Source organism: Nomascus leucogenys, chromosome 18 (assembly GCF_006542625.1).
Source record: "Nomascus leucogenys isolate Asia chromosome 18, Asia_NLE_v1, whole genome shotgun sequence".
Lineage (NCBI taxonomy): Eukaryota > Metazoa > Chordata > Mammalia > Primates > Hylobatidae > Nomascus > Nomascus leucogenys.
The window spans coordinates 15924953-15943446 of record NC_044398.1 but is presented as its reverse complement, the minus strand read 5'-3'; the positions used below and the strand labels follow the sequence as shown (position 1 = coordinate 15943446).

The 18494-nt window shown below is 33.6% G+C and overlaps 1 protein-coding gene across 1 annotated transcript in view; it reads left to right on the top strand.

Annotated features, from left to right (window-relative positions):
- Positions 1 to 18494, top strand: part of CTNNA3 (catenin alpha 3) — a 1790392-nt gene that overhangs the window by 1610987 nt on the left and 160911 nt on the right. Inside the window, exon 15 of the mRNA XM_003258218.3 lies at positions 17095 to 17276. Coding sequence (XP_003258266.2) covers positions 17095 to 17276 — 182 coding nt within the window. The remainder of the gene's footprint in view (positions 1 to 17094; positions 17277 to 18494) is intronic.

Sequence of the window (18494 nt, the reverse complement as noted above, 5' to 3'; positions counted from 1 at the left end):
ATTCTTTTTAATAAAAGAATAGTGATAGTGGATGGTAAGATTTTTGTGGTAATTTTTTTCTTCCTTTTTTAATTTTTTGTTTTAAATGTGTGTGTTTTATTGCCCTTACTTGGTAAAATAAAATAATTTGCAAACATATGTTTATTCTGCTACTTTAAAAAAAAAATTCACATGCCCATGAAAGCCCATGCTTAAGAACCTTTGGCAAAAACCATGGTCTCTCATCTTTTACTTTGAAAATGTTTCCAATTACTATAGATGTGACTTGTCTGAGAGCCGTTTGTGTTGAGTCTGCAATAAAACTGGAATACATCTTCCTGAAACATTCCTCCAAACACCCTAGAGTTTTACCTTTGAAAGCTTAACTAATTGAAGCCTTACTTTTAATTTCCTTTTGTACTCATTTATAGACACAGCTTCATCTATATCCTGTCTCAGTACTAAGTTAGGCTCGTGTGTCAGCTGCCGCCTCTTGAGCAGAGGGTCTTATTTCTAGTGCCTGAATGGAATTTTACTTGAAAAAGCCTTGTCTATTGCTAAGTGCCTTTCTAATCCAGATGTTTCCCCCTCCAAATTCACATTCAGAAGACAAGAGGAATTATGTTTTGTTTATTTGATGTTGGTGTGTGCTCTGACCATATGGATTTAGCTTCTACAAACTGATCGTATTGTTAGTGCTGCTGATGTAGGATAGGTGTCACCATCAACCCTGTGTTTTGATTGTTGCAGCAGCAAAGGGGTGTTTTATATGTTTTGAATCTCAGGCAGTGATTGTGCCATATTTTAACATAAATATTCATGTAAAATAATTTTTATGGTACTGCATAAAAAGGGATTGAATTACTTGCATTGCATATAGAAGATTCCTTTAATTGAGATCTGACAATGTAATACAGAAGTATATTTCAAAACAATTAAGCCTCATGATTTTGTTTGGAGAATTATGAATGCTGTAGGCACTGTAATCAGAAGAATAAATATGAAAAATGATCTGGCAGTTTTTAGCACTTAAAACTTAGATTCTTTGAGAATTTTTTGAATTGTCAGAATAATATGCCAACATTGTGACTCTCTGGTGACATTCTCCCATATTCTGTTGCATTTATTTTTTTTCTTGATTATAAAAGAAAAATAAAAAAGAAACTAGAAAAAATAAAACTATTCTATAAATAAGGGAAAATTTTCAAAATCTTGCACATTAACTTATTATACAGACAAGATGTAATCTATTACAGTTGCATGCGAACTGTACTTTGAGAATTTCTGTGGTCCAAGTGATTAAATGAAAACTGGTTAAATTATACCAACAAACACCAATTCTCTTTCTACCTCAGTGCCTTCTCAATTGTGTCATGTTTCCTCCTCCTATCACTTTATCCATCTTCTCTTCCTCACTTATTTTCTTTAGTGAATCATGTGTCACTAACATGAGCATTTTATTAATAATCCTGAATGAAAATGTATTGTTTCAAAATGAATATATTATTTCATTCTTCTTCTACAAATCCTTTAAACTCTCTTTTTTATCATTTTGAAATAGTCTAAGGCTCAATCTTGGAGTCTAATAGAGACAAGGGATTCTTTGCAAGTTCTTCTATCTTAATTCTTCACATATTGCCTTACTTTGTGAATTCTCATGAGCAGCTCAAGGAGGGCTTTGTCACTTTCTGCTGGAAGAATGCTTGATGATTCTTATCTTGTCCGATGAGTCCAGAAGGTCTTTGTTCCTGGGACCAGTTCCTAATTAGTGTCCTAGTGTTCTCCTATCCTATAAGATCTCAAGTTTGTTACATATCACCTTAAATAAAAAAATACACAAATGAATATATAAATACATAGATAGATGATAGATATATAACATTGAAACATGCCATTGAAACTTCTATTTTACAAATTGTCCTGAACAATTTTATTTTTTAATTATTGTGTCCCACCTCTGGGAAAATAATTCATAATTCACTTGGGGATTTATTAAATGATTCTTTAGCTGAAGGAGGCTTAGAGAAAATAGAAAAATTCAGTGTGTATACACATAAAACATTTTCAACTCGTCAAGATGAGTCCTTTTTCTAAGAATTTTTTTTCTAATTCCAAAAATACTCTTTAGAAAAAACATTTATTTAGAAAACATCTATTTTAGGTACTGCCTACATTTTTGTAAGTAATCTAGAATTTTAGAAATCATCTTCAATTTCTGGTAGATTTCAAGGTATTACAGATTGCTTGAAGTTCCAAAACTAATACCACTGTAATGGAAGACCCATTCTTTTTGTTTTATTTTTGTGGATACGTGATAGGTGTATGTATTTATGGAGTACATTAATTATTTTGATAATGGCATGCAACAGAATAGTCAAATATTTTGTGGTGCTTTAAGTACTTTTCTGTAGCATTCTGATGGGCCATACTTTTAGAGCTTGTAGTGCTACATTTTGAAAGTTTGGTCTCTTCTGAAAACTCACTATCATTCCTTTTTTCTTCTTTTTTTTTTTTTTTTTTTGAGATGGAGTTTTGCTCTTGTTGCCCGGGCTGGAGTGCAACTGCAACGGCGCGATCTTGGCTCACTGCAACCTCCGCCTCCTGGGTTCAAGCGATTCTCCTGCCTCAGCCTCCTGAGTAGCAGGGATTACAGGCATGCACCATCACGCCTGGCTAATTTTGTACTTTTAGTGGAGATGGGGTTTCTCCATGTTGGTCAAGCTGGTCTCGAACTCCCAACCTCAGGTAATTCACCTGCCTTGGCCTCCCGAAGTGCTGGGATTACAGGCATGAGCCACCGCACCCGGCCAACTCACTATCATTTCTAATGTAAACCACTTGGAGAAGTGAGTGCTCAGAAAGCCATAATAAGAAAACCCTGGCCTCTGTAGGACTTGGCTACCTATACTTATATTTGGGACACAATATCCTGTTTGTGTACCTGGGTGGTCAGTAATGAATATACGATGGTTTCCGCAATATATAGGATGGGTCATAACTAGCGTAGAAGAATGAGCCAGACCTTAGTTGCCTCTTTACCAAGACCATATCACTCTGCATCTGTCTGCCTTTCAAAATCTTTAATATCTTGTCTAATATTTTTATATGTAGTGCAGGCTTATGCTAGCTGATCATAGATAGTTAAGAGAAATTTTATTTTTTCATAAGCAAGATGTTAGGTAGAAAGTGTGTGGAGGTCCTTTGACCCTCAAGTGAAACCAAGGAGGTTGTGGCAATGATAATTAGGAAGAAATACTCAAGTGGGAGGTGAATCTAGAGAAGACTAGCATAAGCTGCTTGGTCCAGTTGCCTTACCCCTGTGGAGTTTGTCTTAGCACGAATATTTTATTGAGGTATCAGGATCCATTTAAATATCCTAAATTGCAAGTTGCATGTTATTTAATGATGTTATTCTAGTATTAAGTTTGGGTAGAACTTTAACTGACAAGCTATGTGGTTATCCAAAATTAGATGGGTTTTTACGGCATCTCAGTTTATAAGCTATTAATAACATTCAAATTGGCTTTGGTGAGTATCTGTGATCATAGGATAATGTTTTCTTATTTACTTAGGCCCTCACTTCTTTTTACCCCTCACTAAGAAGATCTCTAGCAAAGAGAAAAAAAAATAGTTTTAGACTTTCCTTTAGGGAAGGGACTCTTTTTCTCCAGGAAAATATGCTGCACCATGTTGGGAGATGAGACTCTGATGGATGGGTATATATATGACAATACTTAAAAAGTGTGCTTGGAAAATATGCAGTATTTTGCTGCAGGAGAACACACAGGAGAGATGAGAAAAGGACAGATAGGGGCCCACCTAAGAAGGCAAGATGCCAATGACTGAAAATGGTAGCCACCACGAAGTAAATTATTCTATATTTGCTCACATACATATGACGATTCAGGTGCATATTTTGTATTGTTTTTAATTTTTTATTTTGAAATATTTTTATAATTACAGAGAGCTGAAAAAAGTACAGAGAGATCCTATAGGGTTTTCACCTAGTTTCCCCTAATGTTAACAACTTGCATACCTGGGGTTCATTTGTCAAAATGAAGAAATGAACACTGGTATTATCCACTAATTAAACCACAGATTTTATTCAAATTTCATCAATTTTTCCACCTATATTCTTTTTCTGTTCTAGGATTCAATCTAGGATCCAACATTTTATTTAGTTGTTACATCTCCTAGTCCCCTCTAGAGTATGGTGTTTCCTGAATCTTCCCTTATATTTCATGATCTTGATATTTTTGAAGAATACAGATGAAGTATTTTATAGAATTTCATATAATTTGAATTTGTCTTATGTTTTCCTCATTATTTTAAGGTTATGTATTTTTGGAGGAAATATCACAAAACTAACATATCCTTCTCAGTCCATCAAATCAGGAGGTTCAAGATGTTAATAGATCTCATTTCTGATGTTGGTTTTTGTCATTTGGTGTTGGTTGCTGGCTTTTTCCACTGAAAAACTAAGTTTTTTTTTTCTTTGTAGTTAACATCTTGGGTGCAGTGCCTGTTTTTATTTTTATTTTTATTTTTTTGCCAGAGTTTTGCTCTGTTGCCCAGGCTAGAGTGCAATAGCGAGATCTTGGCTCACTGCCACCTCAACCTCCCGGGTTCAAGCGATTCTCCTGCCTCAGCCTCCAGAGTAGCTGGGATTACAGGCACCTGCCACCATGCCCAGCTAATTTTTTGTATTTTTAGTAGAGATGGGGTTTCACCATGCTGGTCAGGCTGATCTCGAATTCCTAACCTCAAGTGATCTGCCTGCCTCAGCCTCCCCAAGTGCTGGGATTACAGGCGTGAGCCACTGCACCCAGCCAAAGTGCAGTGCTTTAAGACTATTCAATTTTGTTCCTTCTCGAATGTTCACCTATAAATTTTAATCTCCATCTAGGAAACTTGCCAAAGAATAATTACTGTGGTGTTTGCCTAACCCATGATTTTCCACTTTCCTCACTTCTTCTATATTTATTAATTGGAGTTTTAAGGAAGAGCTGTCCCTTCTCCCACATTTAGTTATTCATTCAATTATTTATTTATCTCACTATGAACTCATGGATATTTATTGTAGTCTATGGAGTTTAACCTGATTTCACTGACCAAATTGTCCAACCCTTGATATAGAAAGTTTTTCTTGTTTTTTTGGTATTGAAAGTTTTTTTCCTTTTTTAAATTTTACTTTTTTCCTATTTTATGATTGTTATTATACATGGGGTCTTGCTATGTTGGCCAGTTTGGTCTTGAACTCCTGGCTTCAAGCAGTCCCCCTGTCTTAGCCCCTGAAAGTATTGGAATTACAGCCATGAGCCACCAGACCTGGACATACTGTTTCTTTTTAATAGGTCCTTCTTTTTTGAGCAATTACTTACTTTTTGCCACCATAGGATGATTCCTATTCAACTAATTTGTCAACTCTTCTAGCTGAATTATACTGGCCAATGTCAAGTGGCATCTACCCAAGGCAAGCAAACACTTACATCATATCTCTTTGAGAAGGCACTTATTGACCTAGATCTCAGGTTCATTAGTTGACTTCTGACTTCTGACCAAGAAAGTCTTAAATTTCTCCTTGTCTTGATGGGATTCTTTCTGAGTGCAGGCTCCTGGCCTCCCTTTTCTTAAAGCATCTACTTTAGAGAACTTGCTATTGTAAATTCTTTCTCTGTCCCTTTGTGATGTAAATCTTGTCCCAGTTTCTTGCCAATTTAACAAAAAGAGAATATCTTTCTTAAGCATCTGTGAACCATCTCTTTGAAATGTAGTTATCAAGAAAGGTAAAGCCTTTATTTCCTACTCTCTATGGGAGGGTAGAAGCCTATTCAGTAAGTACCATTTAGCAAACACAGATGGTCTAATGACACTGACCATCTCCACTAATGTCCTCCAGTACTTTTCTACTAGCTCACCCCAGTGCTTAAAAACTCTCCTTCGGTTTCAGCAGAGTTGAGTTCTTTCTCTGCCTCCATTGCAGCAGTATTGAATAAAATTTTCCTTGGCTGTTTAACTCAGTCAGTGAAATTATTATTTGACAACTATGATTGGCTTTAGGAAAAGTCATGGACTTGTAGAGTTTTGGCTTTGGTTGTTGATGTAAATCTGGAAGCAGTGCTTTTTTATCCATATTCTATATCTTTAAGTAAAAATCAGAGATATTGCAATGTTAAGTCATTTTACTTTGTAAAATTCTCATGTTATCCCTAAACATTTTCAGAAACCTTCGCATATACACAAATGACATATATAAGTGATTTTGAAGAATTTTACAATGTTGAGTAACTATAATGGAGTAAGAAGGGAATAGTTATACAAGATCACTCTCAAATGAATGCAGTAGATCAAGATCAGAAATGCAGAGAAGAAAGGTGGCCTATGGGAATATAAGCCCTCAGTAATTTATGAAGTTCTTGAGTAAACTTGAGACTCTCAAAGAATGTATGAGAAGAAGCATGACTGTTTTATTTATATTTCAGAATATGGAAACTTCTGCTAACTTTGGGTTTAGGTCATAAACTAAAATCCTGAGTTCAAGCGATCCGAATCATGAATGATTACCCAGTAGTGGAGTCAGAAAGAAATAATAGTAGTATATTACTCAAATTGATATAAACTATTTTATTTTACCTTTTTAAAAACCTAGTAAATAGGCAATAGATGATATATTATGTGAAATATAATGGCTTATTTTTCTTTGTACATTACATGATCTATATTCAATTGATAATAATATAATGAGAATAGATTTTATATTTTCTTTGCCATGAGTGTATGACTACAGGTGTTGCATCTGGTTTTCAATGGAAGGAGCTATAATTAGTATATTTATATGGATTATTAGTCTTGGTACTATATTAAATCATAGTAATATAGACATATGTAGGCATAATTTATGGACAAGCAAATGCCATATTTAGAATTCTATACAATATTCCTCAAATTGTTATTTTATCAAGAAAATTGTTGTTAGAAAGATAGAATGAAATTTTCAAATTTCCATAAACAATTTGGAGGGAAATCTGGTAATAATATTCAATTACACATTTAATACATATATAGTAATAAAATTATATTCATTGCAAAAATATGATTAAAACAAAATACATATAAAACTAGGAGGTACATAATTCTTTCTCAAATCCTACTTTAGTTGTTATACTATTCATATAACTTGTCATTATAAAATTCATATAATAAGATTTAACTTTTTTAAAAGTCACTAGAATTGGTTTTCTAATTGTATTATATGCATCTTTACCTTACCAACCAAAATGTTCTAAATATGTCTTTTTCTGCACAGGGATCTTTTAAACTGTTTGAGAGCAGAAATGGTGCCATCCAACTCTACTTTACAGTAGACATCAATAAATGCTGGGTGATGATGTTGCGGATGACTCATTGTCAGTATTGTGACCAAATATAATTGTACTATGCTGTAATACAATAATAGGATGAAGGTGTCCTGATATAAGCAGGAAAGCTTATTTATAACTTGAAGGGCCTCATTATCTGACTGAATAGTCTGTCTCTTTTTTGATAGATTTTCTTTTCCATCCTTGTGATCAGATTAGCACACCTTCTGTCTACTTCCAATTTGCTGTAAACTGGGTCATGGAATTCAGGTAACCAAACTTATTTAAATTATGAGCAAAGTATAAGTTCCTAGGCACTGAATAGCATCTTAAAGGCATTCTCGTGAATAAAATAGGCTTTTAGAGAGCGTAGTTTGGTTTCCTCACAGCCTTTATAATATTTATTTATTGAACTGTTTGAGAATTTCTATATTGTCAGTTTTGGCAGCATCAAAAGACAAAAAGTATATCAGCATTCTGGAACGAGGAACCAAAGAAAACACAATGCAATTAAATAAATTAAATTTAGTGTAAATCTTTGCAATATTTATATTTAAAAATAAAAATACAGGACAGTTTTGATATGGCTTAGTTATAGTTTATTTTTGTAATGGGCATTTCAGTTGAGTGTTAAGTATGAGTAAATAATTTACATGAATGTTACAAAATTTCTATTACAATTTTGGTCTTTGTAGAGTGCGAACATAGTGTCCTGAACAAAGACCACTATTGTTTTCTTGACTGGTCAGAATTCATCTAGAATTTGCAATTCTGTCTGGAAGTCATTTTATGAAAGAGACGATGATATACTGAGATATCCCCAAAGGAAAACCTTGATTCTGATCTTCTGGATTACAAGTTCTTGAAGTGTCTGGAATTGAAGAGTTCTACAGAAAAGGAATAGGCGAAGGAATGAATGAGAGAATGGGAAGATGACTGTTAATAGCATCTGATGATTATTTTTCACATAACCACAAGATCATCTTGTGGAAAAATAGATTACATGTACTCCTTTAGGTTCTAGAGGTCTGAATTCAGGCTAACATGTAGACATAGAGAGGAAAGATAAAGATTTTCTAATAACTAACTCTGTCTAAAAATGTAATTCAGTGCCTCAGAAGGAAGCACATGCCTGTTGTTGGAAGACAAAAGTAAGGTATCAAGTGGAAAAAGGGTTAACAGCTCAAGTAGAATCTCCTCACTGATGAGGTCACTGAGGTCCTGGGATGGGTCCTCACTGCTGGGAATAGAAACTCTTTAGTGTTGATGTCCCTAAACAAATCAACCAGGCTTTTAAAGATTGACTCTTGCTAAACAAATTTACCAACACTTCAATGTATAATTTTAGAGGAAAGAGTATAAAGGCTTGGATCTTCACCTTCTGGATAAAATACATATTGCAAGAACTAATGGCCGTGCTAGGATCACATCTGTCAAAAGGATGAGAATATTCACGTCAGCTTTTTTGATATCTGCTCACATCAGCACCTTGTTTTAGGGGCTCCCTACGGATCACCACCTTTGAAACAACTTTTCTTTTTGGAGAAAGGTTTATGCTACAGCCACACTTAAGTGTAAATTTCTGTCATTATGATACATGCCAAGATCCTGAATGAAATTTATCTATGTGAAGATTACTTCTGGAGGTCATGAGTCTCATTTATTATGTTTTAATTTTTATTGGTAAAATGTTCATGGACTGCTTTATTTCTCAGGCCCAGAGAATCCAGCATTGGACTTTCAGGAAAGTCCGAAAAGTGGTGAAAGCATCATTGGTCACAAATGTTATAGATGGAATGATATTTTGAAATAAGATATTATATAATCTGTAAGATCTCTCGTGCCTCTACAAAAAATTGTAGAAAATGTTATTTGTGTTTCATTTTTTATTGTGAAAAATTAAATGCACAGAAATGTTTAATCACTAGTACAATGCAGACGCATCTTCCCACTACCTAGAAATAACAGTTTAACCATAGTTCCAGAGCCATATTTGGGTTTTTCTTAAGCTACTTCAAAGTAATTGGAAACATCATAGCATTTTATACCTAAATATTTCAGCCGGAATATCCCAAAATAATCAACATTCTCTTATATAACCACAATATGATCACGACACTGAAGAAAATTAACAATCACTTCTTAATTTTTCTTAATACTCAGTTTATATACAGATTCCTTCGTCCATCTCCCAAATGCCCTTTACAACCTTTATTTATCTCTAGAACAAGGACAGAAACTAGATTCACAGATAAAATATAACTATTTCTTATGAAAAAGAAAGAAAACATTGGAGAGGGTTTCATTTATAGGAAACCTGCAAATGTTCCCTATGGAACTCATTTCCATGATTATGACAAATGGATATTAATAGCTGCCTCATCATATTATTATTTAAATGGCATAATTTTTTCAAAAGTGCTCAATAGAGTGACTGGGCATACTGGAAGTGTGAACAAATATCAATCACTATCGTTATTATATTTAAGACATAGATAATCAATCAAATATACCTGATAATTTACTCTGTTTCGACCCAGTCCCTGAAGCCTATAAAGTTTTATAATAAAATGAGACAGTTTTATAACTGTGAAAGTAACCCACTGGGTGTTAAGAGGGGTTTTTTTTTTTGATGGATGAGGAAACTGAGAGCTAATTAAAGCAAATATATATTTTAAGTCTGATTTAGAGGTCTATACATAAAAATGTAGAAACGTATACCACTTCTTAAAGTCCAACTCCAATTCCTAAATGTTAATTTTAAAATATTACAGAAAATTGCTCTTAATGAATTCTCAGGAATATATTTGAGATCACAATTTAGTATGCTTAAGATACCAATGCATAAATCTTGCTTAAATAAATTTGTTCTCAAAATTTTAATTAGGTTGAATTTTTGCCAAAAGCACTTTATATTTTCTAAAATTCCGTCAAAGTGTTCTATGCTATTTACACTTTCGATGTATTAAAAATACATCTATTTCCCAAATGCCTCTAGGCTTATTTTAAGAAAACACATACAGTCACTATTAAATTTGAGACACTCTGAACGTAAGAACATGAGTTATCATTAGAGAACTATTTTTCCAATATGTATATATACCGTGTGTATATTTTTAAAGTTTATCAAACATTTTATTTTGAATGTTGAGTTCTAGCTACCCATTCACATGAGTGATGTGAATTAATTAGAAATTCTCTAATATTTATAAAATTAAAAAAATCATAATTGTGGATTATTTATTAACAAAATAATATTTCTATGTTTCATCCAGTTTCATGGATAGAGAAACTAGCAAAGTTGTATAATTTACCTAAGAATTTAATTTCCATGAAAAAAGTTATAGTTAAGGAAAGCAAAAAAAAAAAATTGTGGAAAGGGAAAGCTACTAATGAAGACACATGGACTGAAACTCCAAATCTGTCACTAACCAGCTGGAGAGTTCTTTTAAGTCATCTCCCCTTTCTGGGACAATTTTCTTATCTGCAAAATAAGTGGCGTGGATTCTGGGGCTTCTGAGAATAAGATAATTATAATGGTGCTATATTTCTATGGCATTTATTGCTTATGGAAAGCAATTACTCAAAATATTTCATTTGGTTCTTGCCTAGGCTCTGTGAGGTAGGCTACATGAATATTTCAGTTATCCTTCTTTTCCATATTGTGGAAAGTCTTGGAGGCCAAGGTGATACATTTATATACATTATTTATATATGCATCATTTACTGAGTCCCTAATATATCCCAGGTACAATTGTTTATAGACGTAACTAATTCTCACGCAACCCCTATAAATTTATTATCATTTAACATATGAAACTAGGGTTTAGGATTGTTAATTGCTGGATAACTAATACTTGGCAAAAGTGGAATTTGAATGGTGATCTGTATGACCACAATTTCTGCATTTTTCCTATTATGTCACTTTTTTCCTTTCTTTTCCTTTTGTCTCTTTTAAGGGGTAATTATAGTCATTTAAATTTTTTAAGCAGATAAATAATGTAAGCATATCAATATTTTATGCAGTAGTAATGAGCATAGAACAATTAATAAGCAGATATGAAGATGAAAAATGATCAATTGTGCTATTAATACAGTCGTGGAGGAATAATAAGGACCTGAGTTTGAAAAATACTAGGAAAAATGCATTAGAGAAATGAATCTAAGATCTGTGTAGAGGTAAAAGCTTGGCATTTGTGTAAATGTGGGTGACAATGAAAATACAAGATCAGTGGTATGAAATTTTGAGCTCAAAAGTCTGGGGTTTTTTTAGCTCTCGAGTATTTCTGTTAACAATCACAAACAAACATTTATCATGAAATATGTTCCTACTTTAAGAGAACCTATTTTCTAGGGGAAGGAGACAATACATCTAAAAAGTACAAATAAAAAATTATGTGTAATGTCATAATTATTATTCTGAAAGATGATATTGTTTTCAACAACATCTCTAGTAAGTGAGATAAGATAGTTGTGTTCACAAGATTAGACTACAAGAGAGAACAATATGAACATCAGGGGGAAGAACCGATAACATGTTCTACGAATTTTGAGAGAATAATTACACACACCTGAAGGATGGAGAAAGGGGCATATACTATATGAGTTTGGCCTGGAAATATGATTAAATTTGGACCAACAAATTGGGGGAAGGGAAGATGGGCAAAAATAAGTAATGGGCAATATCTCAAGATATTTACCTGCAGCAACAAATAGCTTAGCTTAGCTTAAGGGTACAGCGTGTTGAAGGAAGCAAGATGAGATGAGATCGAAAAGCTGGTAGAAACAAAGGTTATGATGATCCCTGTGATGTAGTAATTCCACTCCTAGATACATACTCAAGAGAAATACACCCATATGTGCACCTAAAGAAAAGTCCAAGAATACTCATTATTTATCATAGCCAAAAATGGAATAGTTTTCAAAATATTGCTTATAGAAAAACATGAATAAATTTATAGAAATATAGATATATTTGTAGAATGGAATAATATCTGTATAGAGCAATGAGAATAAACAAAATATAACTACATGCAACAGAATAGATGCATTTCAAGCATTTAAGTGCTGAATACAAAAAGCCAGACACAAGAATTTATGTGCTATGATTCCACACCTTTATAAGATTAAAACATGGGCAACTCTACAGTTTTAGAAATCAAGTTAGTGATTACCCTTAGGAGACAGTGACTAGCAGAAGATAGAAGGAGGCTTCCGGATGCCTGTAATCTTTTTAAGGTTTCTTGATTTGAGTGTAGGTGCGTGGATTAGCTCTGTTTGTGAAAATTGTTCCAACTGTACATTTATGATTTAGGCATTTTATATGAGTTTTCTATTTTAATCAAACAAATATAATGGTGGTGTTTGAGGAATTGATACCCTTTATTTGATAAGGTGATGTAAAGATAAGGAGATTAGATGAAGGATTGCACAATTCCATCATATTCAGAAAGATTGAATCAAGCAGTAGCAAAGCAAGAATATTTAAAACAAAGGAGAATATTAAGACCAGAAGACAGCAGGAATGGTAATATTAATACATAGAGGGTAATGGACGTGATAGAGGATAAAATGGGCAACTGACAGAATAGGCTAAAGAAAAGAGAATAATTTTCTAAAATATAAAACTTCAAGATTGGAACGCAGGAAGTATCACTGAGAAACATGAAAATCAAGAGGATAAATGGTTTGGCTGAGTGTGTTTTTCATCCTTCTGTGATCAGGTATTCCTAACAGCAGTGAATGTGCTGATCACAGTATTGGAAAGGAGAACAGGACTGAAGAGGTTGTTTGGAAGTAATCTTCATGCAGTGATGGCTGAAGTCGTGAAAGTAGCTGACGTATATGTACACTGTAGAAGGACTATATCTGGCTAATTAACACATGCATTACCTCACACAGTTATCATTTTTGTGGTGAGAACACTTTACATTCACTCAGCATTTTTCAAGAATACAATTTACTATTCGCTGTAGTCACCATGTTGTATAATAGATCTCTTGAACTTATTCCTCCTGTCTAAATGAAGTTTATTTTATCATCTGACCAACATCTTCTCAAACCCTCTCCCCCACTACCCCAGCCCCTGGTAACCCCTACTCTGTTCTCTCCTTTTGTGATACCGTTTTTAGATTCTGCATATGAGTGAGGTCATGTGGTATTCATCATTCAGTGTCTGGTTATTTCACTTAACATAATTTCCTTCAGATTCCATGTTGTCACAAATGACAGGATTTCATTCTTTTTATGGCTGAATAGTATTCCATTGTGTACTCCACAATGTATATACACTTCAGAACATAATGTGGTGCATAGTAAGTACTTACAATTTTATTTCCCAATGTAAAAAAGAAAAGAAAGAAAGTAGATGAGTGTGCTAAGGGAGAAGATAATGAAGAAAGTTAAAAGGGTCAGCACAGATTCTTTGGGAGATGCCCATTTGGCAGATAAGGGGAGATGGAGGACTCTGAGAAGGGGCAGTTGGATGTAAGGGGAAGGCAAAAGCAAGAGAGCGGATCACGAGGTCAGGAGTTCAAGACCAGCCTGTTCAACATGGTGAAACCCCGTCTCTACTAAAAATACAAAAGTTAGCTGGGCACAATAGTGGGCGCCTATAGTCCCAGCTACTCGGGAGACTGAGGTGGGAGAATTGCTTGAACTTAGGAGATGGAGGTGGCAGTGAGCTGAGATCGTGCCACTGCCCTCCAGCCTGGGTGACAGAGCAAGACTCTGTCTCAAAACAAAACAAAACAAACAAAAACAAGAAAATGTTTCAGGGATCACTTGGTCAGTACTTTCAGGAGTTATAAACAAAGTAAGGGTAATGAAGACAGAGAAAAACAATAAAAATCTGTGTTCCCTGGTCATAGGAAAGTTTTATAGCAGCTGTTGGCAAATTGTAGTCAACAGGTCAAATCTGGCCTGCTGCCTGCTTTTGTACATGAGCTAAGAATGGCCTTTACATTTTTAAGTGGTTGAAAAAATTCAGAATAGATGTAATCAGATGTGATCAGAATAATATTTGTGGCATGTGAAAATTATGTAAAATTCAAATTTCAATGTCTATAATAAGGTGTTATTGGAACAGGGCCACACTGATTTGTTTATGTAGTATTCATGACTGCTCTTGCAATATAACAGAGTAACAACTCTGCCAGCTGAGTAACAGTGATACGGTGTGAGCTGCAAAGCATATATCACTATCTTGTCCTTTACAGAAAAATTCTGCTGACCTCTCTTTTAGAGTTAAAATAGTAAATGAAATCTATGCTTAAAAATGCCCAATAGGCTATTGGGATAACACAGCTTTTCCTTGAAAAATAATGGATAATATTATAAATAGAGTTCTGAGATTCACTGCAGAGAGTAAAGAACTGAATCTATTTGTGTAAGTAATGGTTGGCAGTTAACATCACTTTGCTTAAAAAGTGTGTTCTTTACATATCATTTGATGTCCAAAACAGCCTGTCAGGTAAAGATCATGGTATATAGTTTAAGATTTTGAAACTTAGGTTCTAAACAATGTGACTATTCTTTGGAGAACAATTGCTTTCAAAGGTAGAAAGTGATAGAGAAATACCATCATGGAGAATGTGTATATATTGGTATATTGTGGGCAATATTATTAATGTTTGTTGGCTTAGTGATAGAACAAAAGCTCTAGAGCTATATTTTCTGATTTACATCCTGATTCTACCATTGACTGGCACTATAATCTTGATCAATCACTTAATGTTTCAGAGAGACTCAATTTCCTCACTTACAAATGGGGATAATAATAATTCCTCATAGGGCTGCTATGAAGATTGAAGTTTAAATGTGTTCATGGTTTCTAGAAGAGTGTCTGTCATATATGTGTCAGCTGTTTTTCTTGTGTTTGGTAACACATTCCAAGATCAATAGATACACAATATAATCTTATTCAGATGGCAATGATTCAAAAAGTCTTTGACAGTTATTTATATCAGAGTTCTGCTTTATAGATGTAAGCAGAAGCCTAAACATATAGCCACCTGGTGATATACATCAGAGATATTCTACTTACCTAATTTTTCTTAAGCTCTGTACCTCAGTTTCTTTGTTTAACCTGCACAAAATAATTCAATAAAGAATTTTTCACCTAGACTTTCTAAACATCAAGTATTCTCTTAAGTCTTCTTTTGGAATTTTCAGGGTGGTTGAAATTGATTGATGACATATAATAAATCATAGAAGCAATTAAAACCTTCTGCAAAGGTGTCGGTAACTTAATGTTTTGTTGCTGCTGTTGTTCCCCCTGAGAAAAAGGACCAGAATTCTCTAGAACTTCTAATTTTGCAAACTATTGCCCAACTTTTGGCCCTTATCTTGTCAGAGGTAAATGTCTGTTATAATTCATCATTTGAGTTGAGATGTTATTAAGGAGATGAAGTGCAACCAATGAGCTCCCTGTCCACAACAGGGTCAGTCTCAATCTTATCCAATAATCGACTCTGTTCCCTGCATGGCAGGTGGATAGCAGTTGCAATTACTGTCATTTTGTGTCTAGGGAAACTTAGACAGGAGGGTTAAGTAACTTCCTCAAGGTCATATTGGAAATCAGTGGCATTCCAAGTAACAGAACTTGGAATACACTTAACCAGTTCAGCTCTTGAATAGCTTTAACTTTATTATGAGAACAGTAAATAATTTTCCATAATATACCAGTGTATATTCAACACTATTTATTAGATCTAGCATCACAGATTTATGACCTCTGAGATACAGAACGTAAAGAGAAGCCCCAGTTGAACCCATCTAGAGCTATTGTAATTTGAACATTTAAACACTTTTTATGAGAATGGAGAGAATAATGACCGGTAGTCAAGATGGAGAAAACCCATTTCTATTTGTGAGCTAGTTTAATAGGTTGGTGGCTTATAATTTACTTAATGTGCTTGCATATTACTTTTCATTTCAGAATTAGTGAGCTGTGTCTTCGTTTACGTGCTTTGCCATATGCCAGCAGTAGTAAAAGTTGCTCCTCTCTTACAACCTCACATTGGACACATTTCCTGAGAAAAGAAACTACAAACTACTTTCAGAGGCTAAGAAATAACACTTGTGTCAGTTAAAAACTTAGTCTCGTGTAGGTTAATTTGATTCTTCATAGAAAAAATACAAACAAAATGAAAAAATGTGTTAGACATATGAAAATATTTTTATAATCTTATTGAATAAGAAATAGCTACCATTTATGGAACATTCAATATGTGTCAAGCATTATGCTAAGATATTTACAGAAAATTCAAACCAAAAGCATCATTGCTTTTTTATTATGTTAAAGTTGAGGCATGACTAATTCATCCTGTAATTGTACATATACACATAGGTAGACATAGTCTCATTTCAAGTTAAATTATGTTATACATCCACCTTTTTATATGCACTTTTCTAGCAAAGGTGATGCATTACACCAAATTGATGTTAATTTAAAATTTGAAGTGTATTAGAAATTTGCAAAGTCCCACATTTATTTTATAAAATGAATTTAAGTATGTTGGACACCAAGTTCTACAGTGTTATTCTAAATGTAACATTATCGTTCTAGAGCAAATTATTATAATTTAATAGATTTTTGTATGAAATATTAAGCCTGGAAAGTTTTAATTGAATGACTTTATATTGTGCCTCTGATTTTAAATGAACAAGTTTTAGGAATATCCTAGAATATCTACTTATTCCTAAAATGCTTTTGACATAATGGAATGATTTTAATTCTAATTACCACATGTTTTAGGCTAAGATGACTCAACTGCCTGAGGCAGAAAAAGAAAAGATTGCTGAGCAAGTTGCTGATTTCAAGAAAGTAAAGAGTAAGCTGGATGCTGAGATTGAGATATGGGATGATACAAGCAACGACATCATTGTTCTGGCCAAGAACATGTGTATGATCATGATGGAGATGACAGACTTCACCAGGTAATTATGCAGAAAATGATGTGTAATATTCATAATGACTAAAAATATTAGTCTTATTAGTGAAACCTCAAGATTCTCTGAGTGTCAAGTGCCAAAAATCAGGTGATAGGGCAAAAGCAAATATAGTATTAGAAAGTTGTAGGTGTACAATTCTAGAGGTTTTGCTCAATAAATAAACATGGCAAGTTTCTCATAAACTTCAGTGGAATTGGTTTAGACACCATTTATACTCTCTCACCTTCCCCTTCCCCAGGCATCTGCTCTGTGTATCATACTAGCATGTGACTTCTACGAAGAATTTGGTAAACCAAGTGTTTCGCTGGTATTGGAGCTATCTGCATGGTTGAGTTTCATAGCTATATAATTTTAGTTATAGTGATTTATAACATAATCAGGATAATGGTATCTGTTGCTTCTGAGATGAGAACTAGATATATTTGAAATTACAATCACTTAATGATAGCCATGAAAAAAGTGTACATTGTGGGCATCTTCCAGAAGTAATAAAAATGTTTGTTATTGTCTTAAAATGTCATTTTATAGAGTTAGTCAAAAAGCAATAAAATATATAGTGGCTGCCCTACTAGTAACTAATGTACACAAACTGTGACAACTAAAATAATTCAGTCGTGGTGTAGTTATAAAAGCCACAGAACAGAAGGATACACTGAAGCAGACCTAGTACACTTAGAAAACCTTTCATTTGTATTACCATGTAGTATTCATTTATATGATGCCATGTACCGTTGGTACATTCATTTATACCTCAAAATAACTTTCAGGTGGAGTAATGAAATAACTGTTTATTTTAAAATCATAATTAATGGAGAAAATGTACATAAATCTTTCAGTGATATTAAAATTGAGAAAGAGTTTATGAAAATTACATACAAAATAACTTACAAAGAAAGGATTGTTAAACTGAACTTCAAAAAATGTACATCAATAGAATGTCCTAAGCAATATTGAAATGTAAATAGATAACTGGATAAACAAAAATGTGATCCCATTTATATATAAAGAATACTTGCAGACATAAAAAATTAATATTGTAGTGGAAGAATGGACAGAGAATATGGTTATATTATTAACCAGTTTCTCCTCATAAAAATTACGGCAGACAAATATTTGAAAAATATTAAAAATAAAATAGTTAAAATATTTATTTTAAATCTATCAAATTTGCCAAAACTTTTAACATAGGCTTGGTACAGAGCA